Here is a 24,308-nt window from a genome sequence, read left to right as displayed (position 1 = left end):
GGATGCGCTGTGCACACTGGGAATGGAGCCGATGTTCTGTAACAACTGTAAATGGAAAGTAACCTTTAAAAAGTGCATTAAAATTGAAAAAAAGAGAAGTCCTCACAGAGCAGAACCCACTTTCTGCGAGAGGCGTCACCACAGGCAGAGAGCCGGGTGGGGGTGGGGGTCCCACTGGGCTTGTCCCAGGGCCCCGGCCGCTGGGACTGAGCCCCTTCACGGCTGCCCTGTGACTAAGGTGGAAACGCACGGGAGCCGTGACCCAGCGTCTGCTTTAGGAACGAGGCGGGGCACAAGCTTGGAGAACAAAGTGAAAAATCACCTCCAGGCAGCACGCTTACGGAGACTTTTATTTCTTTCCTTAGACTTCTACAGCATGCGAGCATTCCAGACTGAAAGTGCATTGTCCTTAGTGGCTGAGGACGCAGTGTGTGGCGTCTGGGGCAGTGGCCGGGGCACTGGCGTGCTTTGCGGGAGAGCAGCTTTCCCGGCACCCGGGTGCTGCCGTCCAGGGTCCCTGTGGGCCTCAGGGAGGCTGCTGGGGTGACAGTGACAGACCGGTACTGGGCGATGTTTTACTTTCCGCCCCACCGTCTCTGAACAACAGCGTCCTTGGACTTGGGAGCCTGAAAACAGCGCTAACGGCCACTGTCGTCCTTCCTGGGCCGTTGGCTCCCGCCAGGCTGGGCCCAGGAGCTGGCCTTCCTGAGCAGGACTGGAGGGGCCAGACCCACATCCCAGTGTCTCCTTGACCGTCTCGTGGCCGGCAGGGTCAAGGTCACAGGCCACCCAGGAGTCAAACTGCCCCCCTTTGTCTTCTTCCAGGACCGGAGGGGGACACTGTCCCCACCGAGTCTGAGCTAGGATGGGCCACATAGGCGCCTGCCAGCCGGTGACCCAACAAGGGGCAGAGAGCCCTCAAAACTGAAGCCCGAGCCCCCAGGAGGGGACACACAGACCCACTCCAAGCTCAGCACCAAAGGTTAAAGCCTAGAAACACCTGCTCTGCACAGAGACAAGCGGGACCTGAACGTCCCTGGTGAAGACGCCAGGTACAGGCAGAATGTCACCAACACGGCCACAGTGGCAGGCCACGAGGCTCACGTCCTCCCAGGGCCACTACAGACAGAGCGACTCTGCTGACCCTCACTGCGCTCAGAGCAAGGCTGCTGGTTCCCGTGGGGACTCACTTGGGAAGTGTGAATGTGTCATTGGCCCTGAGAGTCACTGGTCTGAAGGACAGATCAAAGGACTTCTGGTCGCTGAAGCTCTGGGCTCTGTACTTGGCCAGGTGGGCTGCCCTCCCGCCAGGTCCACGTCCCAGTGAGCCTCTCCCAGCCCTGTGGGTGTCCGGAGACCTCTCCTGGGCTGGGACACCAGGCACATGGCAGCCCCCCAGCAGGGATGTGGGCACTGCAGGGCCTTGTGCTGGCCGGGGACCGGGGGCTGTCCGGCTCTCCCCTGCCCGGCATGGTGCTCCAGGCCCCCCATGGCTACCCCTGGGGTCCGGTCTCCCGGCTGCCACACTTCTGCTCACGATGGGCACCACCTCCGCTGAGCTGCCTGTGGGCCGTGCCAAGCCGGGGGGCACCACCCTGCCAGCCGGGGCCTGTGTCCGGCGCACCGGGCTCTCTGCAGGGGAAGGAGCTTGGTTCCCGGCTGCCTGGGCTCTGGGTCCCCAAGGGAGGCCCTCTGCACACCTTGCCCCCTGCCCCAGTGGGTGCTCTGGGCCTCTCCCAGTGTGCGGGCCGGGAGCCTCCTCTTTCGGGGCCACCGTGTCATCCCCCGCAGCCTCGTCCCAGGGCCAGCTCGCGGCCTCCTCAGCCCCATTCGAGCTGGCCTTCTCACTTAAACAGGCTTCTCCCTTCTTTCCAGGACCCTCCAGGCTCACAGGGCCCCCCTCCTCTTGCCTACGGAGACTTTCTCCACTGCCCAGGCCAGCCCATGGTCGCTGCTTCTCCCCAACCACGACTTGCCTGGGCGCCTGGAGGTTGGGGTCCTTCCAGGCCGCCCTGTCTGCCCCCTGCCCTTCTGCTGCTGCCGCCCCCCAGGGAGGCTGGTGGGAAAGCCCAGTGCCTGCAGGAAGCTGCTCTCTGGACCAGAGGAGTGCCCTGCCCATGGCTGGCTGGCTCTCCGAAGGCAGTGGCCTGGTGCCCAAGGTGTGGCTCAAAGCCCCCTCCTTGCGGCCTCCCTGTGGCACCAGGCCGCCTGGCGCAGGAGTCCAGGGCTCTGGGCTGTTCCCCTGATGGCTCCACTGCACAGCACCTGCATTTCTGCTTCCAGCCGCCACCTCCATTTTGCCTGTGGCTGGTTTACGGGAAGCAGCCTCTTGGGGCGTGACCAGCAGGAGTGGGGTGCTGGCAGCCTCCTGTGGGGGAGTGGGCAGGGACCTTGAAGGCTGGGAAGTGGGCTCCTGCACCACAAGACCGGGGCCCGTGGGCAGCACAGGGCTCCCTCCCTCCTGCCAGGGGGCCCACTCTTCTGCCACCCTGTTTCCTGGGCTCAGGGCATTACCTGTCGCTGAAGCCGGGGGACTTCTGGAGGCCCCCGCAGCCGTCACCTGCCTGGGCGCTCTGAAGCTTGGTTTTAGTTGTTCATTTAAGAATGTCGCTCTGTTCTGGTCACGATTGTGGCTGGCACTCCCTCCAGCCCTGGCTGAGGGCCGGGCCAACTCTGGTGACCACAGGGGCCTGCTGCGTCCTTCTTGCTCACACAGGGGGCTCTTGTCCACAGAGATCAGACTCTCAGGCCCTGTCCCGTCCTCGGCCAGTCCCGTCCCTAGCCATCTGGGGACGCCGGTCCTGCTCCTCCCTTTCGGAGCTGGTGCTGGCTGACCGCTGAGGGCACAGCCGGCCGGTCCTCTCTGAGGGTTTCCCAAGGCCGCAGAATGATGTGACAAGGGGCCAAGGTCACCCACCGGCCTTTCCCCGGATTGTGGCAGCCAACGCAGCTCGGAACTGGGCTCAGAAGCATCTTCCCCTGAACCGTCCTTGTGCTTCTGGAGATTGTGTGAAGCCTCGGAGCTGCGTCTGGCTGCTTTTCCTGCAGGAAAACTTGTCTGTGGTTTCGTCAGGGGAAGTGCCTTGGGGACGTCTGGATGGTTGCGGAGAGCACCCCGCGGAGGCGCGAGTGCGGGGCCAGCCCCTGTCTCGGCTGTGGTGCGAGGGGGTGCTCCCGCGTTCCCAGTCTCGCCCTCTCTCCCCTGAAGATTCCTGCCTTGGTTTTGCTGGTCTTCACGGCCTGGTGCCTGGTGCTGGGTGGTGGGAAGGGGCGGCACTGTGTGCACGACCGGGGGCCTGACTGTGACCTGCGGCCGCTCCACGGCCGGCTGTGTGTGCCGCGTGGCCCGGGCTGTGGGTGCGTCCAGTGGTGGGATTTGTCCGGGTGCTTTCTGTTCTGGGAGGCTCTCCTGGACGGCAAAGAGGGGGTCTCGCTCTGAGCCTGCAGTCACTCCTTCTGATTCATCCTCTGAACTGCAGACGGTCAGGGTGACTTCGGGGGCAGCCCCTTCTTCCCGGCCTGCGAGCTCCATCCCTGGGGCGGCCCCCGTCCTGTCGCCCCCGGCTGCCCTGGCGCGCCCTGGGCTGGCTGGTCCAAGTGAGGATGCCACGGGCTCACGGCGGAGAAGGGCTTCACCCCTGGAGGAGGCAGGAGAGAGGACCGTCTCCAGGCTGTCCCTGGGAGTGGCCGCCCAGGGCATGGAGGGCTGCGGGGGCTTCCCCCACCCTGGCGCTCTGCTCTCGTTGGGCGCCATCTCCCTCACACGGGAGGACAGGCCTGCTTCTCCTCTGGGCGTGTGGCCCAGGCCTGCCGAGTGGCTGACCTTGGCGCAGTGGGCCAGCCAGGCCCGGGGGCCGCAGACCACGGTGGCGAGGCAGAAGGGCAGCACAGGCTCGGCTGAGCAGGCCAGGAAGCGGGCGGGGGGCGTGCGGATGCAGGTGCTGGCCATGGTGGCCGTGCGGAGCACGCGGGTCTCGGGCCGGCGCAGCCTCTTCCGCGGCAGGCTCTTCTTCTTCTGCTCCTCCATGCGGACGGGCAGCACCCGGGCCTCCGCGCACAGGCAGCCGCTCTGCTCGAACTTCTCCCGCAGCCCGGCCAGGACAGAGCTCCGCCTGCCCCCTGTCTTTGGCAGGGGGCCCCTGGCAGCTCTGGGAGGCTCCGTGGGAGGACTCCCCTCGGCCTCTTTCTTCTCCGCAGCCAAGAACATCTTCAGGATGGTTTTCACAGAGCTCTTCCCGGCTGGGAGGCCCCGGGGCTTCTCGCGGCCTTGCGGCTCCCGGGCCTGCGCTGGGCGGCCGGCCCCCTCCCCGGTCTTCTCCAGGAGCTTGTGGATGGTGGCCGCCACCAGGCTCCTGCTGGGGCCCTGCCGGTCCTTGAAGATCAGCCTCCCCACCTCCCGGGTCCTCTTGAGAGGCTCTCGGCCGGTGCCCATGAACTTGGCCTGGAGGAGCTGGAAGCGTGTGGGCCGCCGCTGGGCACCCTGGGGCTCGGGGGCACAGCGCCACCCGCCTGCCGCATGCTCTGCCCTCTTGGCGGGAGGAGGCCCCTGGGGCCCGTCCTCGAGGTCGGTGACGTAGAGCAGCAGGCTGCTGAGGATGGCGTGGGACGCCAGGTCACAGGTCACCCTGCTGACTTTCTTCTTTAGGGCTTGGACATCAATGGGCCTCTTGTTGCTGCAAATCCTGCTGCTCTTGGGGCTGCAGGGAAAAGAACCGTCAGTTTTACCATCGTGTTTTCCAAGGTGGCTCCACAGAACGCCTCCTACAGAGCTACCCTTTTCTGACCCCAAGAGGTCCAGGAACAGAAAGGGGATTCGGATCTGGGTGCACCTCTGCCGCTGCCTGAGAGGCAGGGGAGCCGGACGCTGCTTCCTTTTCTGTTCACTGGCTGTGCTTTCTGACTCGCACCCTCTGCAGGGCTTTGGAAAGCTGCGTGAGATGGTTTTGCGAGAGCCCTTTGGAAAGTTACTTGCGTATGTAAGGGATTTACGTTTTTAAATAACGGGCGCATTTCGCTTGCATAAATTAGGGAGGAAGAAGCATAAAGAATTTCCGTCCTCTGTGGTTCTGTGCACACCTCTAACCATAACGTGTTGTGTCCTGACTCGGTCCTGACTCATCCCAAGGGCGTGCAGTCCCCAGAGCTGAGCCTTCCAGAGCAGCAGTAAGACCCTCAGGCCCTGCGAGGGTCTGGCCAGGGAGGAGGGGAACTCAGCTTTTGGGGGGCCACGGGGGTGGGACAGATGTGTGGGGGCCCCCAGAACAGGAGGGAATGGAGCTGGGGGCACTGGCCAGGATCTGCCTTCCTGACCCCTCCTTGAAGACAAATGCTCCTGGAGAAACCTCGAGGCTGAGAGGCCTGAGCCCCCGCTCTCCTGGCCCTGCCCCCGTGAGCCCTTCACCGCAGCCCAGCCTCCGACAGGCTGTGACCTCGCAGGGAAGAGAAGTTTCTCAGAGGTGCGGTCTCTGGGCCTGGGTCCAGGCCGAGAGGCTCTCCCAGAGGGTGCGTCTGCCCAGCACAAGGACAAAGCTGGACAGACAAAGCCACCTCTCCAGACAGTAGTTTGGCAAAGATGCGCCCAGAACCCCAGCCCAGACCTCCTCCCTGCTAGCCGTTCGTTCCAAGGAGGGGATCAGGGTGCAGAGCCGAGACCGCGCACTGCAGGGAACGCTCCCAGTGCCGCGTGTGACACCGACAACTGCAGACGCCCTAGAAGGCTGACACCGGGTGGGGCTCAAATATGGCCACATCCACATTTGAGGGCAAACCACTGTGAGAAGGCGCGCCGCACGCTGCCGGAAACTCAGGTCGAGAACAAACAGGAAGGAAGTATGTGAACATATGTTTCTTTTTGTACTTTTACGCGTTTTTGCAGAAGAGAGAGTTCTATTTTTAGAAGCTGCACACAAACTTAACTTTTAAGGAGCTGTTGGGAGCCCTCATGCGCCGGACTGACTGCGACTGCGCCCCCTGCTGGCCTCAGCACCTGACGGGAGAGCCCCTGGGTGGGCCGGGTGTCTGTCCATCCACTGCCTGGCAGTGGATCTGGACAGAGAATCACTCTTTTCGAGGAGTGAGGGGGCACGGATGTAACTGTGGACTCCTGACTCCCCAGGCTCCCCAGAACCCGGAATTCACTGGACACTGTGAACCCACGTGGACGCGGCTGCTCAGCCGCCCTCAGACGCCTAGGACGTCGGAACACCAGAGGGACTTGGAAGTGCCCACAGCGGGGTGGCACCCCCAGAAGCCCCAGCTCAGATCCCCTGAAGCTGCCGACGAAGGGACCCACTTTGAGAACCACTGGGACGGAGTGAAGTGTTTCCAACAGCAGACCACCGAGCACCTGAGACCCAACGTGGTGGCCCCAGACGTCTACGCCATGAGGTGGGTGTGGGTCAGCTTGGCCTCAGGATGGGAGTGTGCCCTGGGACCCCCAGGCAGCACTTGGGCAGTGAGGGTCGGGGAGACGGAGCCACAGGCTCCCACGGTGTCGTGCTCTATTTGGGAAGGTCAGCAGTCCAAGATGGCGCCCTCCTGTGACACCTGCATCAAACCAGCCCTTCCCTGACACCACCCCCGTGGTCTCTGTGGGCGTCCGCTCTCCCTCATGATGAGGTCACTCGCCGAGGGCTGCATGGGGTCACCAGAGACCACCTTTTGGCAGGTTACAGATGCCCACGGTGGGTTAGTGGTCCAGGTGCTTCATCAGAGCCCTGGATGTGTCCCTGCCGATCTTCCAAAGGGAGACATGGCCTAGGACCCCCGAGGGGATGGTGAGGAGGTGAGGTCAGTCCTGTGGCCGAGTGCTGGGGCATTTACTTTCACCCTGATTGTTACATGGGGGTCCCCAGCCAAGTAGGGGGTCACAGCCGCAGAAGGGGGTGAATTCCAGCCCAGAACCTGCTGTCCTCATGCACACAGGAGCCTCTGGGGCTCCCTGTGGGGTCCCCCTGCCCTATTCTCCAGGCCCAGAGCTCAGCCTGCCTGGCCTCCTACTCTGCTCCAGCCACACTACACTCAGCCAGTTTCGAGCTCATTCCTACCCCAGGGCCTTTGCATGAGCCACTCCTGCTACTTAGGGCAGATTGTGAGTGGGGCTTCTCATGTCCCCTCCTGAGCACATGGCCCAAGGCGCCCCCAGCGCATCACGGGAGAACCCTTGCTACACACCCTCGTCTGAAATTCGAGTGCAGCTTCAAGTTCAGACACGTCGAGTGTGGTTCCACGTGTCTCCTGTCCCAGCTTGAGGCCTCCACGGGGGGACATGGTCTCTCCTTTCCCCAGGGGAACGCCCACTCCCTGCTGCACAGGGTCCTTCTGCCGGGGCCTCCTGCCAGGCTCTGCCCAGCTCTCCTCCACTCGCCTTGAGCTCTGGGCTCCTGAACTTATGTCTCCTGGCAGTGCTGGGTGCTTTCCCAGCTCCATGCTTCGTCCACACTGAGTCTCCGGCCTGGCACAGCCGCACCCCCTGACGAGCTCCTATTCATCCTTCACGACCCAGTTCTGATGCCCCTGCTTTCCCAGGTGTGCAGTGGCACCATCTGCATTGGTCCTGCAAGGCCTCTCAGCATCCCCCACAGCGTGACATTCCCGACCACTGCACCCCAAAGTCACTGAGTCAGAGTGGCCGGGGGGCGGAGCAAGTTCCCGTGGGGGCGAGTGCCCTGTGGGGGCATGGTCCTCTGCCTGGCCTGTCCCTCCAGACCCAAAGGCCAGCCCAGCCCAGCACACTCTTCCTCCACCTCCCAGCATAGGACACGCAGGCAAGGTTACAGTTCCCGCCCATCAAAGTCAATGGGGGTCTAGGGTCAGCCAGCGCGCCTCCGCCCTGCCAGTGCTTCCTAGGGGATGGTGGGGCCTGTGGCTTCATGTCCCACCCCTGGTGGAGTGGACGTGACCAAGCCCGTCCCAGGACAGGACTGGAACGTGTTTCTCTCAGGGCCAGTATCAACAGCAGGGCTGTAGTAAATGTTCCTGATTTAGTCCTGTCAGTAACTCTGCCCTGAGAGGTCACTTGAAAACACAGGGACACCAGAGTCACCACTGGTGACACACCGTGTCCCACCTTGGCCGCCAGCCAGACCCTCTGTGGTGTGCAGGTGTGGGGAAGGACCGGACCCTGCATCCCAGCCGAGGGAAAGGGCAAGGAGTGTCCAGTGCCGCCAGGGGGGCCGCCCCTCCTTGGGGCCTGGCTGACCTCTGCCACCTGCCAGCAGGGCCCCTGCCCCCGCGAGATGCAGGGTCTCACCGGCAGCCTGGACCCCCTGCTCGTGCATCCTGGGGAGGAGGGGAGGAGGGGAGGAGGGGAGAGGGGGAGGCGGCCACCACCCCGGGCGCTGCAGCAGTTCCTGCGCGGGGATGCTGTGTTCTAGGGAGCTGGCGCCCAGCACCTGGTCTGGGGTGCGCCTGGCCCCTGACTCACTGCTGACCCGCCCTCGCCCATTTCCACGTTCCCACCCTCTCAGGGCGAGCCGGGGCACACGGCCAGCCCTCCCGCTGCCCTGGAAGGGGTCTTCTCTGTGGCGCTAAGACCCCTCCCCAGCTCTTGGCCAGCAGCCCCCCAGGCCGGTCCCCTGCCACCCCCGGTGTGTGCTCCGCTGGGGACCCGGCAACAGGGGAACCGCATCATCTGACGTGCTAACGCTCTCCGCCCCACAACTATACCCAGGGGACAGAGACAGGGCCGGACTCTGCCCCCACCCCCGGCCTGGCGCACAGACGGGCCTCATTCGGGGTGTGGACGGAGAAGCATCTGCACACTGTGCTGTTACCACAGCTGCTCCTGACCCTGCGTCCCCAAGTCCCTGCAGAGCCATGGAGGCCAGCTCATCCTGACCCTCCTCCAGCCCCTGGTGGGGCTGCATGCAGCCGATGCTTAATAAATGCCTCGCCTCCGTGTGACTGTAGAGGCACCGTGGGCTCAGGAGAGGTGGGGAGAGAGGAGTGGGCTGCCCCCGGTCTCTGCAGGGACAGCCAGAGGCCGTGTGGCCGTTCTAACAGCGACTGCAAATCGCAGCCCCAGCCCCGGTGGGCAGTGCCTGTCTCTCTAGTGAAAGAAACGTCCGGCTGTTTTGTGCTTTACTCAGTGACGAGGTGGCTAACAGCGGACACTGTGCCAGCGACAGCCTGACAACCTGGGCCCTGTGCTTCCTGGAAGTGAGTCTGGAAAAGGAGGGTGGGTGTCCTCTGGGCTGGAGACCCCGTGGCCTTGCACCTACACCTCACATCCTGGCCCTGGCCGTGGGGGGACAGAGGGCTGTTGGTCCAGCCGGGGCCCCAGGCCCTGAGCGTGGGCGGCTGTTCCAGGACCTGAGATTCAGGGAGTGAGCAGTGTGTTCTGGGGACGCCCTCTCAAACCTGATGATGACTACTGCTGTGTGTGTGTGCGTATGAGTGTGTGTCTGCATGTGTCTGTGTGTGCACACGTATGTCTGTGTGTTTGCGTGCACGTGTCTGAGTGTGTGTCTGCGTTTGTGCACACGTGTCTGTGTGTGTCCATGTCTGTGTCTGTGTGTGCACACGTGTGTGCGTGCACACGCGTCTATGTGTCTGTGTGTGCACACGTGTCTGTGTGTCTGTGTCTATGTGTGTCTCTGTGTCTGTGTATGTCTCTGTGTCTGCGTCTCTGTGTCTGTGTGTGCACACATGTCTGTGTGTCTGTGTCTATGTGTGTCTCTGTGTCTGTGTATCTCTGTGTCTGCGTCTCTGTGTGTCTGTGTGCGTGCACGTGTCTGTGTGTGTGTGTGTGTGTCTGTGTCCGTGTGTGCGCACGTGCAGTGAGGGACAGGCGGGGAGAGCGGCGCAGCAGGTGGGACTCACCATCAGGACATCAGCAGTCGGTGAACCTGGCTGAGGGGACCACAGATACTTTGTTATTACTAAGACTTGTGTGTGTTGGAATCACTTGAGGACAGTTAGGACAGGACAGGAAGGAAGCAAAGCACGGTGATGAGTGCCTTCTATGACCCTAGAAACACAGACGGCCCAGGCCGGCAGGGACACTGGGCCCCTGGCTTACCCGGGTCTGCCGGTGCCCCCCGTGGCTGCAGCTCTTAGAGGGCCCTGTGGCTGGGTTCCAGCCAGGCCAGCGAGCGGCTCCCATCTGCATCCTGGGGGTGGGGGTCGAGGTGGAGGTGCCCCTGGGCGCCGTCTTGCCTGCAGCTCGGCGGGCACGGGAGCCTGAGCGCCGGCTGCTGCCGCTGCCCCTGCCCTGCCCCATCGGTCCTCCAGGTACCACTCTGAGGGGCGAGCACTTTATTTCTACTTTTGGACTGGGAGTAAGTCAACCCAGGGGGATTCAACCCTGACCTGAAGCTGCCCCACCTTGGGGTGAATTTCACGATGGAGTTTTAAACCCACACGTTTGGCAGAGCGTCAGCTCGGGTATTTTGTGTTCCATCAGTTGATGTCCGGTCGATTCTCCCAGTCCTGTCTGCCCTGGGGGTGGGGCCCCCCTGTGGGGCTGGGGGCTGTGGTGAAGCCTCGAGGAGTCAAGGAGGCCGGAGGGCAGTTACGGAGCGGGAGCTGGCTGGTCAGACTGGTCTCTCCACCCAGCCCGGGGCTCGGGCTCCTCTGTGGCACAGGGCCTTCCCCTCCCTGAGCCTCCTACTGAGGGTGCTCGGGTTTGGGGAGATGTGCCTGGAGGTGGCGGTCACCATGGTCATGTCAGAGAGCCGGCCGCTGGAACCTCCGAGGGGGCCCTCCTGCTGTTTCCCCGTGACTAGCCCTGCCTGAGGGAAGTGACAGCCGTGTCTGCATGGCTCCCAGACATGAAAACACCAGGGAACATGACTGGAATGCTAAATGCAAAACCTTCCAGCCAAAGAGCGTGGGGACAGGAATTAACTGAAATCAGCCTGAAGCCTGAAAACGCCTGAGGGGGACAAGGCACCTGCTCCCACATCGGAGCCACAGGCAGGAGCTGGGGGCCTGCCCTGGGGACACAACGCAAGCCCTTCCAGCCGGCACCACGTTCCAGCCGCAGGCAGGGCTGCCCCCCAGCCCCAGACCTCACGCCCACGTCCTGTGCCAGCAACGGGACCACTGACACAGGCGTGTGGCTACAGACGCAGGGGCGAACGGCGCGCGGGTCACACCCCAGGACCCACACCTGCCCTGAGTCACCGTCGCCTGTCCACCGGGAACCGGAGGCAAAAACGCCCCTGCAGCTGCGGGGAAAACCCGCCGTGCTGTTGGTGGAGATGAACTTCTCAGAGGGACAGGAATGGACATTTGGAGGCAGCGCGAGGAGGAGTGTCTGAAAATGCCACTTCAGAACAGGAAGCTACCTGGCAGTGCACCAGTGGGTCCGAGCACATGCGATGGCACAGCACACGTGCGGGTGAGCTCCAAGCAAGAGCGAAAAAGACCAAGGGGGTCGCGCGTGATGATACAGGAAAAACTAAAGAGCCGTCAAGTGAAAGGTGCCCGAAGTAAGTACTACGTAACACGTAGTTCCTACCTGCGGAGAGAGGCAGAGTGTGAGCCTGTGTGTATGTGTGTGAATGTACGTGTGGGCGTGCACGCGCGTGTGTGTCTGTGTCAATGTGTGTACGTGTGTGAGTGTGTGTGTGTGTAGCACACACATCCAAGTGTGTGGAGAACTTTCTGGAAGGACACAGAAGGACTCGTGACCCATGCTTCTCTGGTCCCTGGTGCTGAGTCTGGGTGACGGTGCGAAGGAACCGTGCTTCCCACACGCCCCACTTGTGGGGCTGAGCTCTGGAAGTTGCGTGCAGGTCTTCCTTTTCCAATAAAGATGGAGCCACCAAGTATTACAGTTTTAAACATTTGAGCAGGTGTGGAATTCTCCTCATTGCTTCTAATGGGTTTGCTTTCCGTTTCAACATCTGCATCCCTCTGTAACAGCAGGAGGACACGGGGAAGGAGTCTGACTCTTATCTATGATGCCTATGAACGTGTCTAACTTACGGTCGGCCTGTAGACAGACTCACTCCCTGGTTCTCAGGGACGGGCTTGATTCTCCTCGGTCGTCAGTCAGAGGGATCAAGGGCCCTCTGACCCAGCCGCACCCCGTTCCTCTCGGCGCTTCCCTTCCGCACGGCAGAGTTGAAAGGGCCGCTTTAGGGGGAAGCTGGGGAAACGGGCGTCACTTCCAAACAGGAAGCCCACCCCGTCGAGTGCGCCTGGGAGGGGGTGCACTCACCTTAACTGGGTCTGGTCCTGGAAGACAACCCTCAGTGACTCGCCCACACCCACTAGCCCTGTGTGGACCCTGCCTGGTGGCCTGTGCCTCTGCCTCTCTGGCCTGGAAACCATCACCAGCAGCGAGGCCAGTTCAGTCGTGCAGGATTGTGCGTGGAAACCACCGTGTCGCCCCCTGCGGGTACGTGAAGGCCCACGGGTTCTCCCCGGCACGGAGGGGAGCCTGCGCTTCCCTCAGAAAAGGCAAGTGATGGATTCGCTGGAAACACGCCTGCCCTGTGCCCACAGCCCGGGGCATGGGGGGGAGGGGAGTGGGGCGCCGGGGAGGGCCTCAGGGCTGTGTCCGCGTGGCCAGTGGGGACGGCCCGGCTGTGCTCCGAGGCAGGCCTCCAACACACAGAGCCTGCAGTCACAGGACCGGCTGGCCAAGCTGCCAAGCGCGCGTTACTTGTCAATCACCCACCACCGTTTCACTCACACCAGACGCTACTTCAAAAAGACTGGGTCCAAGGTTATTTTTAGCAAGAGCAAGTGTCCTCTCTCAAGGCTGTTGGCTTAGAAGCCCAGGCCACAGGGGACAGAAACCAGCCCTGCTCCTTGTCAGAGCCTGGGGGCGGGGCAGCAGACCCTGTGTTTCCTGCTTCGTCAGTTAGTTGTTCCATCAGCCCCTAGTGCGACTGAAGCCGGGGCCGCGGGTCAAGTGCAGCGCTCGGGCTCCGGTACCTACTGCTCCTCCCTCTGCTGTGCAGACACCGCGGTGCGCGTGGCCGGTGCGCGTGGCCGAGGCCCGCCAGGCCGCGGAGCCCGAGATTGGCAGCTGTCCAAATGCACGTCTAAGAGCTCAAACCAGGCCGCAGCGGCGGTCCTGCAGACGGAGGCGGCCCGCTGGAGCAGGGCCGTGGTGGTTAGTGGCGTCCAAGTGAGTGAGCAGAGAGCGTTAGTTTTGCGACAGAATAAAATACACCGATTGTCCAAGAGACTCTCCGTGACACTATCTGGAGGCTTGAGGGAGTCAGATCCAGTGTGGCAGCGATAAGGCACTGGGCTTGGGCCAGGAAGGAGACTCCCGTAGGACAAGCGATGTATTTTATGCAGCAGTTAGAGTCCTGAAGTCGGGGGGAGTTAGAGTGTCGCAGGAGCTGCGTGTGGCGGAGGGGCCTGGGAGGGAAGCGGCTTTACTTCTCCTGGGTGGACAGGCGGTACAGGGCTTCGCCCAGGCGCCCCAGCTCCTCCTTGTGCTCCAGCTCCCGGTACAGGCCCCCGGGGACGCCGTCCAGGCCGTGCAGCAACCCGAACAGGCAGCCTGCAATGGCCCCCGTGGCCCCGCTCTCACCTGGAATGGAAGGAAGCACAGGTCCGCAGGGCTCTGGGCAGAGCGGTGGCCCCTCCATGACCTGCACTGGCCCCCAGGGCCTCCAGCCAAGCCCCAGCCAGGCCCGCCCGGAGGCTCCTCTGGGCAAACCCCCGCGCAGGCATCCTGGGGCTGTCTCGGGTTCGCTCTGGGCAGCACCTGATGCGGGGCAGATGTCCCCTCTCCCCTCCGGAACAGCTGGACGCCCTGGCTGTCAGGGGGCCACACCCCGCGAGCTCCTGGCCCTGTGGGCTGCCTTCCTGCCCTCAGCCGGGTTTGGGGCCGCCCCCTCCTCCGCACTCCAGCCAGCTGCCCCAGGCCCTGCGGTCCTCCCCGCTGCTCCCCGTCTCCCGGGAACTGGAGGTCCCCGCAGTGCCTGCAGGAGGGGCCTGGCGGGCGTCCTTTTATTGCACGCTCGCCGAGAAATGGCCACTGGCGGAGAAGCAAACCCACCAGCGAGGGACCGGCGCTGCTGCCGGGAGGCGAGGAGTCCAGCTCCTCACACCCTGAGCCGTCAGCACAGCCGGACGGGCGGACTGCGTGCTCCTGGGACGGGCGGACCGCGGACTGCATGCTCCTGAGGGGGAGGTGGCTGGCCGTGTGGGAAGGACCGTCTCACCTCCGTGGAACATGGCCCGCTGGCAGAGCTCCGTCCAGTTGCCCCTGGCTCCTAGGAGAGCATCGTAGGCAATCATGGGGGCGTCGTGGCCCCGCCGTCCCCCGCGACCTTCCGAGCTCCACCTCCTGTAGGTCTGGAGAAAGAGCCGCCATCAGGGGAGGGGGCACCGCGTCAGACACGTCGCAGCAGGAGCTCCTGGCTCGCCCAGGGGACTGCTGTTCACTCGCTCACCGAGCACTTCTGCGCAGGCGTGCCCCAGGCTGCGGAGGGACAGTGAGCGGGAGACAGTCTCCCACGGCCCTCACGCCCCCGCCACCCCCCAGTAAATGAACGTGCCAGCTGCAGGCAGTGAAGTCTGTGAGCAAAGGGTCTGGAGTGCAGTGAGGGGCTGTTGCGACCTGCGGCCTGGGTGGGGCGAAGGGACAAGCGAGGTCGAGCAGGCGCTGTGTGTGGTCAGGGCCGCAGACTGGCTGGAGATTGTGGGCAATGATGGCTCAAGCAGCTGGTGGCACAGAGCAAGTCCCTCTGTGAGAGACTGAGGAGAGCAGGGAGGTGGACGTGGGCAGGTCACTCCCCTGTGCCTTAGCAACAGAGTCAGCGTTGGTTTGGGACAACAGCATCTCCACTGGAAGAAGTGTTTCTGCGTCTTCCTGCACCCAGGGAGGGCCGTAAGACACGAACGAAAGGGCAGTAGGAAGCACCTGAAGAGGGAAGGGTGGGCCCTTCCTCTCCCCCTGCTCCTTCCTGACACCTGGAATGCAGACGTGCTGGCTGGAGCTGGAGTGGCTAGTTTGGGCTATGAGGCATGCTCTGAGAACAGCAGAGCAGCCAGACAGAAGGATCTTCAGCTCCTTCTTGCAAGGGAATTCTGACGCAACTCTGGACTCCCTCAATGTAAGGACGGAAAACTTCTGTCTTGGCTAAGCCACAGTTACTTAGGGTTTTCTCTCGTGCTACCAAATGTGACCCCAACGATTTCAGCCACTTAGGGGATTTTCTCAGCATGGGGAATGCAGGTGGTTTGCACAAACCTATTTATCCTATGCGACCGCATGTCCCAGCCCCCAGCCCCTGGGAGAGATGAAGTGAAACGGAATATTTTTAAAAATCACATTTTCAATTTTTCTAGCACAAATCGTGCTTATAACCAGAGAAAATGAAAAGGTAAAAGCAGTGTCCATTTCAAACAGGCTCCCTCCATGAAGTCGTCCACGGTATGGGTGGCTCCTGGGCATGGGGCCCGGACCTGGCAGGCCTACCTTGTCTCGCTCCTCTGCATCGTAGTGGTCGGGAAAGCTGGCCTCAGTCTCCGAGTCCTCACTGATTTTTCTCTCCTCCAAGTAAAACTGCCATTTGGCTTCAAAGTAAAACCACTGCTCCTGGTACTCTAAACACAAAGAGCAGGTGGGCAGGCGGTGGTCGCCGTCCTGCTGGGCACGCGGCCATGGGGGCGGTGAGCGGGAGGGGACAGAGACCAGACGGCCCCACCCAGCCGGGCGGAGGGGAACCTGGCACCTTGCCTTAACAATTGCTCTGGAAATTTGAAAACACACTCGTAGCCACTTTGAGACACAAGCAAGGAAGGTGGAGATGGAAAAGCGACTCAGATGTTCTAAACTGAGGCAGAGTCTGCAGCACCTTTAAGTGTGTTCCCTTGGAAATTCTAAACCTGTGCATTTTTGTTAATGCAACACTGTGCCTGCCGAGTCGGGTCAGAGGATGTCAGCCCTAATTAACAGGTTGACGTCCACGCCCCAGAGGCACTGAAGCCACTTCCTGAAGTCACGTGTGTGCGACGCTGTCCCAGAAAGTCTGGAGCAGCAGCTGTGCTGGCTCGTGGGTGACGGGGACCGGGGATGGGGACTGGGGACAGCGCCCGCGGTCGAGAACCAGAGGCAGGGGATGCTCTGGGCCTAGCGCCTCACCGGCCTCACCTCGGTGGCTGGGCTGGCACACGGTCCCGTCCCCCTGTCCAGCTCGAGGCCCAGCCGAGTGCGAGCTGAGGAGGGAGGCTGGGGAGCCAGTCCACGAGGGAGACTGAGGTGGGAAGAGCATCAGGCCGGGGGGCATGAGAGTGGGGGGCCCCCGCCCCCGCTGTCCAGCCTCAGGGATGCCAGGCGGTCTCTGCAGAGGCCTGGGGTCACGGCTGGGGGTCCCCGAGCACGCCAGCCCCCTGCCCCCAGCCAGGTGATACCCCAGGCCTTCTTTGTGGGGTCAGCCTGTCACACGGGCCCCATGGGGCTGCTCTGGTTTCACTGCGGGTGAGCACCCCTGCCCTCTCTGGGGGCCGGTCTTCAGAACCTGCTCGGGGTGAGTGGAGACCTGCCCGTTTCCCGGGCGCCAGGGAGAGGGTGCGGGAGGGAGGCTGGGCTCACCTGCCAGGTGCCGGATGGTCTTTTTGCAATACTCCTCGGCCAGCGGGACTGTCTTCAGCATGTCTCGCCCCCACTGCTCCAGCCGCTTTCCCTGGACAGCGTAGGACGCGAACAGGGCGGTGCACAGGGACCCGAGGAAGCCTGGGGGCGCAGGGGGCCATCAGGGGGCGTGCTGGCCCCTGCGTCCCTAACCAGGACCCACCTTGCGGATTTGACCTCCCATTTCCACCTGCCCCAGGGTCACGGCCGTCCTTCAAGGGGAACACCTGCTTCCTGTGTGAGCAGAGTGGCTATGGGAGGGATGCGGCCAGCCCGAGGGAGGCGCTTCCTCTGCCCAGACGTCAGCTCCAGGGATGAGCATCCAGTTCTCACACCCAGGGCTCGGCTGGCTCTGACCACCCGCCAGCGCCCCTCCCGTCATGGGGCATTTCCGCCACACTGTGGGGAATAGACATCGCGGCTCTTGCTGCCAAAGGCGGCTCAGATTGACAAGGAGAGTGCAGTTGTCAACTGTGCACAGTCGAACCCTCGTCATCACCCTAGAAATATGCAAACGACTCGACTCCCATGCAGGAAGTGACACTTCCTTAATACGAGTGGGTGATACATCAGCCCACGTCTTAGATGATTAAATTTTCAACCCAGATTCCCATACTCACCAAATTGTTTCCAAATGCTCAGCACCTTCCTGTTTGAAGGCTATTCATGCTGACTTTACTTCGGCTGAACTGGTGAGTGAGCAGGCGTCCAGCGTCCACCGGCCCCAACCGTCCCCAGTGTCGCCGCCCCCCACCGCCAGCTGCACTGTATGCCTTCTGCTCAAACCTTAAGGATCTAACGAACTCATCTGTGGAGGCTGTGGCTCAGCTGTCACCCCTGCCGCGGACTCAAAGGCGTATTTTGCCAAGTTCACTCCTCGGGTGCCACGTTGCCCACAGAGGGGGGCTTCTGGGGACACAGGGTGGGCCTCACAGTTTGGCGGCTGACACAGGTAAACCTGGGCACCATAGGTGACATTGGATGGGGCAGCTGGCAGCCCCAACCTCGAGGGGGCTGGGGAGGGTGTGACACACCTCGCCGGGACAACGGCGGGTCACGAGGAGGCTGGCTGCCTTCCTGGTCACATCTCACAGGCGGCGCTACTGCCCTCGGACCACGGGCCCGGGGAACCCAGAGCGCAGGTCCCCTGAGGTTCCCTTTTCCCTCCTCACTAGCAGCTGGCAGGCCCTGTCACAGGTGAGGAGACGCAGGCTTGGGCAGTGGAGGGACTTGGTCCAGCTCCCTTAGTCCGTGTCTGTCTGGCCTAGAGCCCAGCTGGGGCGCAGCGCAGGGCCACGTGGAGTGTGATCGCCCTGCTGGCGCCAGGGGGACGACCGCACAGAACCGCTGGTTCCCGTGACTCCCGCACAGATCCCAGTTTCCTCCAGAACCCAGGGCTGCTCTTTTGTCTTTATTGTGACATGAGCCACGTGAAACCAAGGAGAACACTTTCCTGTCCACGGCCACCGGCTCATTGCCAGCCCTGCTCTCAGGTTGATAAAAGAACTGAAGCCAAATCTGCCCACCGAGAAGCAAAGCAAACAACGGGTTTGGCCACGTGGGCGCCGCCCGCCTGCCGGGTGCTACCTGTGGGGTGGTTGTGGGTCATCCGGCCGCACTCGATGCTGACCTCCACGAGGGTCTCCAGCCGCTCCGGCTTCCAGTACCGCATGCCCACGCACATGGCCTTGGTGGCGGCTCCGAACCCCGAGCCTACGTGGAGCGCGGAAAACCTGAAGTTAGAGCAATCTAGCGCTCATGAGTGATCGAACATGAACAAAAATTTATGTAATAACACGCTGATCGTAGCGCCATTTAAATGAGTCAAAAATAGAGAAACTGAGTAAATTCCTGACAAAGAAAAGAGATGAAAGAAATCGCAAAGCAAGCATGTGCTGGAATGCCACAGCGCCTTTAAAACCAGAATTTAAGGAACATTTTTTATTGAAGTGCAGTCGACTTACAGGGTTAGTTTCAAGTGTGCAGCAGAGTGACTCAGGTGTACGTGTGCACACATGCGTATTTTCTTTCAGATTGTTTTCCACTGTATGTAAAAATGGAATTTTCATGGTGTGTGGACATGCTCATAAGGTGCTTGTGCTGCGAAAATTTAGGAGACAGAACTGTGCACACAGCGTCTTTTAATCACACATTTTTTCTCTTTAAAAACAGCTTCACGAGTTACAGCTGACTTACGATCAGCTGCATGTATTTAAAGACTGCAAAGTCAGTCCTGACATGGTGGCCCGTGGGACCAGCCCCTAAGCAAAGACACTGAATGTGTCCGTCCCCCAGAGTTCCCTGGGCCCCCCACCCGGCCCCGGGGCTGGGAGTGCAGCTCAGTGTGCAGGTCCCAGGTCTGTGCGAGGACAGGCCCGGAGCACAGACTCTGCCGGGCTGCTTTTGCTCCACGTGCCGCTCTTGAGACCCACCCAGGTCGCTGTCCGCCTGGTGGGCTGCACCGTGCGGACGGAGGTGCCCAGTCCATCCACCTGTTGATGGACGTCTGAACTTTTCCAGTTTGGGGCCGTTGCAGACAAAGACACTGCGAACATTCATGACCAAACCTCACGCGGACGGGCGCTTTCTTTCCTTGGGGCAGAACGCGGAGCTCGGTGTCGGATCAATGTTAGGCTTTTTAAGAGACTCATCACGCTGGTTTGTGAAGTGGCCGCACAGCTGCACGCCCCCGGGCCGCGAGCCGCCTCCTGGCCGCACTGCCGTCGGCCGCCCTGCTACGCGCGTGGGGGCAGCCAGGGGCCGCGCTTCATTCTGTGCCGACTGAGGGCGTCTTAGCGTCTCTGGGGCTGTGCGGAACAGCTCCCCCCGTCTCGTACTGGGCTGCTTTTCTTATCGTTAGGTTCTGAGGGCCCTCTGCACCTCCGGACTCAGATCCTCATCAAGTGTCTGCTTCGCCACGTTCTCTCCCAGCGGTGGCTTCCCTCTCCCTTCTCTCACCAGTGTCCTGAGGAGAGAAGAGTGAGTTCGGGAAGCGTTCCTGCTCTCTGCTCCCTGGGGAGAGCTGGGCACCGCTGGTGTTACTGCTTCGCTGTTTGGCAGAGCCCCACTTCCTTTCTCCACAGATACAAGGCCGCCCGGGTGACCTGCTCCGTCTTGAGTGACCAGTGGCACTTCGTGTCTTTCACGGAATTTGTCCGTCTGATTTAAGTTGTTAAATTTATCGGCATAAAACTTGTAGCATCATTCCTCCACTTTCCCTTGGGTTCCTGCAGACTCTGGCGTGACGCCACCCCTCCCCGCTGACACCGGGAATGTGCGCGCCTCCCTCCTCCTCGATCACCTGTCCAGGGGACTGTCAACTTTTTATCTTCTCAAAGAGTCACTTCTGGTTTCGTTGGTTTTCTCTATGGTTTTCTGTTTCCTGTGTTGCTGATTTTCTCTCTGATTCTCATTTTCTCGTGTCTTCTGTTTTCTTTGGGCTCAATTTGCTCTTCTTCTCCTAGTGAAGACGAGGGTGAAGACTTCAGTCTCCGGCCTGCGACCGCGCTCTGGCGTCCCTGCCTGCAACCGCGGATGTCTGTCCCCTGCAGCTCTCTTCCTTTGGCCGCACCTGTTTGGGGCCTGCTACGAGGAACACGGACGTTCAGGTTTGCCGCTCCCCCCGGTGGATGGATGCGCGGTCCTGAGGAAACTGCCCCGTTTCCCGGCAACCCTCTCACTTCGTGTGTTTTCCTGTCCCTCGGCTCTCCCCTGGTCGGCGTCCCGGGGCGCGTCTTTCCCGTCTAACCTGTTTGTGTCTTTATATTTAAGGAGCATTTCTCATACGCAGCGCCGAGTTGGGACCGCCTCTCTGTCCCACCCGGACTCTGCTTCCCCTTGGGTCCTCGGACCGCTCACACTTGGTGTGATGCGTGATGAGGTTCGAGTCCAGCCTCCGGCTGCTGGTTCCCCGCGTCCTGCCTGCTGGTGCTGCCCCTGCCCTTCCTCTCCTTCTTCCCTTCTTGGATTGCATGCAGATGAGCAGGGAGATCCAGCACCGGCCGCAGGGGAGGATTCGCACAGGCGAGGACAGCAAGGGCCAGGACGGCGCCAGTGCAGAAGGGGGCCCACAGACCTCGGCCACCGCACCTCCTGGGTGCTCAGAGCTGCCAAGAACTCAACACAGGCTGATTGGAGGCAGGCTCCCTCATGGGGGGAGGAGACGCGCAGGAGATCACCGTGGGCCTCTGCTCCAGGCTCCCGCAAACACGAGTCCCTCCTGAAGCCCACGCAGGGGAGTCGTGGGCGCGCACCCTCCCAGGCCCTCTCCCCGCAGGGCAACGAGGTGCTGGATGATGACGTTCACTGTGGCCGCCAGTCAGGGTCGGGGGGCTTCTCCCACGGTGGGGGTGGGGTCGGCTGGCACTGCCTGGACCAGCCGAGGAGCCCAGGTGGCACATGGCTGCTTCCTCAGCGAGAATCGTCACGGTGGTTCCACCGTCTCTCACTGACCTACGAGATTTGACCTTCACTGTCTGAGCGGTCGGTCTGCTTTCACGGCACTGGACCCATGTCATGGCTCCAGTGAAGACCTCACACCTGCACCAACATTTGCTCAGACACAGCTGACAAGCCCTGCGGCACGTGGTTACCACTTTATAGAACGTTTTATTTTGTATTGAAGTGTAGTCGATTTACAATGTTAGTTTCAGTTGTACAGCAAAGCGATTCAGTTACACACATACATACGTACACATTTTTTCTTTTCAGAGTCTTTTCCATTAGGTTATTACAAGAAATTGAATATAGTTTCCTGTGCTCTACAGTAACATGGCTACTACTTTTAAAGTCTACTATCTTTCAGCGAGGTTTGAGTAGTAAGTTAGAATGAACAAGAATCTGAAAAAGAACAAGTGTGAGCACGTGTGTGACTGAGTCTCTGTGCTGCCAGAAACCAACACGACGCGGCACAGCCTCTGCCCTTCAATAAAAAAACCCAGGTTGTCACCGTTTCGTCACTTTGGGCCCCGGTGGTGGCGTCCTCTCCCCCTGAACAGCTCCCTGGTGTGTCTCCCAAGCAGGGAGCAGGGGACGAGCCCCAGGCGCTTGTCTGCCTGGAAGACGCCCTCGGGGCGCAGGGCCTCTTCCCTGCTTCTGAGGGGAGCCGTCCTCCCCTCTCTTTGACGTGAGCCGTGGGCGGTGGGGCCGCTCTGCCCGTCCCAGCGCTCGGGGCCTTTCATGTCGGGGTCTCTCTCTGCCCCGTCTTGGAGGCGTCTGCTGCTGCGCCTTCAGACCCTCTAACCTCCCCCTGAAATGTCTAATCTCCTATTAATCACAGCCAGGAAAACATTCAACTCAGACAGTGCAGTGTTTTTCTCTGGAAACGTGATTTAGGTCTATTTTTTATGCCTGCACGTCTCTACTTTGGAAAATACAGAACACCTATTATCTTCCATCCTTGCCTGACGTGAGTGTCAGATTTCACCACTTCTGATTTTTTTACTTTTCTCCTTATTATGGACCATATTCTCCTGCTTATTTACATGCTACGAACATTTGACGTGACAGCTTCCTTCAGTGTAAACCCGGAGGGCGGGCCCAGGGCGCCAGGGGCAGAGGTCCTGGGGCACAGACACCCAGTGCCTCACCCCGTGAGCACAGGACGTCAGGGTGGAGACACGCCTTTCTGCAGGAGGCGTGTGCTTTCCTTGATACTTTGGCTAAAAATACACATTTAAAGGGAAAGCAGTAGAAAATGGTCCTTAAAGGAAAGGAGCAATTGGGACAAGGAGCTGGGAGGCTGACCACCCTCGGCTGACGCCAGGCCGGGCCGGCGCCCCAGGTACGGGCTGGGGGGGGCACCCCTGACCTTTTTCGTTGAAGGGTGTGTGCCAGGCCAGGAGGTAGTTGTCTGGCTTCAGCTGCGAGCAGCCTTCGACGGTGGCCGGGTCTGCTCGGTGCTCCGGAAGCTTCTCGAGTGCGTCCACGTAGCGTCTCACCATCTCGCGGTACAGGTCGTCCAGGCACCAGTAGTCTGGGAAGGAGGGACAGCAGGGTCGGGCTGGTGGACGGAGACCGGAGTGGCGGGGACAAGGGCGGCGACAGCCCCATCCCCTCAAGAGGTGGAAGAGTTCGGCGACCGTTTGGTTCAACCCTGCGCCCTAGAGAAGCACGCTCCGGGTTTCATTTAATTGAATTGTAGTTGGTTGTCGTGATGCTTCTAGTTACTCACGCGAGTCTAGGAAAGCCCACGACCCTCATCCGTGGCTAAGGGGTCTATCCCCGCGAGGACCACCGGGCCCGACGGGGCCCATGTCTGAGGTATGGAAGCTGACCTCCCAACTCTCGCACCCGTGAGACAGCTGAGTTCCCGTTGTCCCAGCGTCCCACCGCGTCCCCAGCCGTGGGAAGGCGTTTCGGGGACAAGCATGGTCTCAAGTCCCTTGATGACGGGGCACAGAGGACAGGGCGCCAAGGCACCCTGACCGCCTGCCGTCGGCTGCGCTGTGTCGGTCCCACTGTTTTTCCCCCAGAGAAGGATCAGGCAGGTTCAGTGACTTGCCCGGGGCCGGAGCTGCTAAGAGGGTTTCCATGGCAAAACCTGAGCTTTTCTGCCATTAAGTTAACCCACAGCCTGCTGGACCGAGGCCACACATGCTCCGCAATGGGGGTCCAAGGTCCCTGGCCCCGTGGGAGGGCAGAGTGGGGACGGTGCGGGGACAGGGACACTTGCCAGTGCAGCCTGACGGACACCAGCCTCATTCTCTGCTCAGACTGCATTTCAGGCCATGGGCTGCCCTCTGGAGCCGTCCTGCCCCTCTTCTCCGGGGGCGGAGTCCCGCCCTGGGCAGGTGTGAGGGGAAGTGGGGAGACCATCTTCCTCCCGCCCTCCTGGGCTCAGAGCAGGCTGTGGGGTGCTGTCGGCATGAAAACCCAGGTTGCCTCCCAGCCAGGGTCCCAGCGTGGACAGGACAGGAGGGAGGTTTCACATGCACCAGGCAACAGCTCCCCGTCCAGGCAGGGTCGTGACCCTCCGGAGGCAGAACTGAAGGAGTGGCTCCCGACCTTCTGTCTGTCCACCCCCACACAGCGGTGCCCGAGTTCTAAGTGGGGATGGGAGGGTGTGGTAAGATCTGGGTTGGGGGGCAGTGAGTCCTTCTGGTCTTGTGGAAGGTGACACCAGATGACACTGGGTGACACTGGGTGACCATGGTTGGGAGACATATCTAGGCCCTCCATCACCACCACTGCTGAGACAGGCTGGGACCTGGGACCCACTACTGTCCCCTCCGGCAACACCATACAAAGAAACTACAAGGTAACCACGTGCATGTGTGGCTGGGGGCAAATGATGATACAAAAAGATCAAAACCCAACTGCCACTTCTGAGGCGTGGGGAGCAAAGGCAGGGCCTGAGCACGGCAGGCCCAGGGGGTGCTGGCCCAGCGATCCGCTCCTCCCTCGCCCCATTTAAGGAACCAGCTCAGGCACCTGTTACTTGTTCTCGCTCCCCCAGTCAAGCCTCGCCTGGACTCCTGCAGGCCTCTTTTCAGTTCCTGCTGAGTAAGGACACAGGCTGGTGACAACACAGTCCCAGTCGGAGTGAGCAGCCCTGGCCCCTCCCCCCAGTGAGTCATTTTATTCTGGAATCACGTCCGTTTTGAAGGGGAAAAGCTCCTTAAAAGCAAAATGGCAACAGAACTCCCAGTGCTGGCTTCAGGCCGGATGTTTCAAAGCTGCGGGGCCCACAGCCTCTCGCTGGAGTTCCACCTGCTGACTCCCACCTCACCCTGCTCTCCGCCCGTCTCCCGAGGGA

The 24,308-nt window shown here is 61.3% G+C and overlaps 2 protein-coding genes across 13 annotated transcripts in view; one reads left to right on the top strand and one right to left on the bottom strand.

Annotated features, from left to right (window-relative positions):
* Window positions 1-296: 296 nt before the first annotated feature.
* ADPRHL1 (ADP-ribosylhydrolase like 1) overlaps window positions 297-24,308 on the bottom strand; it is a 46,131-nt gene continuing 22,119 nt past the window's right edge. For 10 of the 12 annotated variants that reach the window (XM_064492923.1, XM_031466366.2, XM_031466372.2 and 7 more), the window contains 7 exons: window positions 22,362-22,526; window positions 18,140-18,265; window positions 16,514-16,654; window positions 15,398-15,525; window positions 14,139-14,271; window positions 13,348-13,501; window positions 297-4,697 (listed from right to left, as the gene is read on the bottom strand). In XM_064492923.1, coding sequence (XP_064348993.1) covers window positions 1,187-4,697; window positions 13,348-13,501; window positions 14,139-14,271; window positions 15,398-15,525; window positions 16,514-16,654; window positions 18,140-18,265; window positions 22,362-22,494 — 4,326 coding nt within the window. In that variant the 5' untranslated portion in view covers window positions 22,495-22,526 and the 3' untranslated portion in view covers window positions 297-1,186. Of the gene's footprint in view, window positions 4,698-12,658; window positions 13,502-14,138; window positions 14,272-15,397; window positions 15,526-16,513; window positions 16,655-18,139; window positions 18,266-22,361; window positions 22,527-24,308 lie in introns of those variants that run through there. The other 2 variants (XM_064492924.1, XM_010982819.3) reach the window with 2 other exon arrangements.
* Window positions 5,863-21,533, top strand: LOC135322754 (uncharacterized). The gene is made up of 3 exons (XM_064492926.1): window positions 5,863-6,387; window positions 20,017-20,160; window positions 20,324-21,533. The coding sequence occupies exons 1-3, from the start codon at window positions 5,942-5,944 to the stop codon at window positions 21,015-21,017; spliced, it is 1,284 nt and encodes a 427-aa protein (XP_064348996.1). The 5' UTR covers window positions 5,863-5,941; the 3' UTR covers window positions 21,018-21,533.

Source organism: Camelus dromedarius, chromosome 13, assembly GCF_036321535.1.
Source record: "Camelus dromedarius isolate mCamDro1 chromosome 13, mCamDro1.pat, whole genome shotgun sequence".
Taxonomy (NCBI): domain Eukaryota; kingdom Metazoa; phylum Chordata; class Mammalia; order Artiodactyla; family Camelidae; genus Camelus; species Camelus dromedarius.
This window is presented reverse-complemented; position numbering and strand designations above follow the sequence as displayed.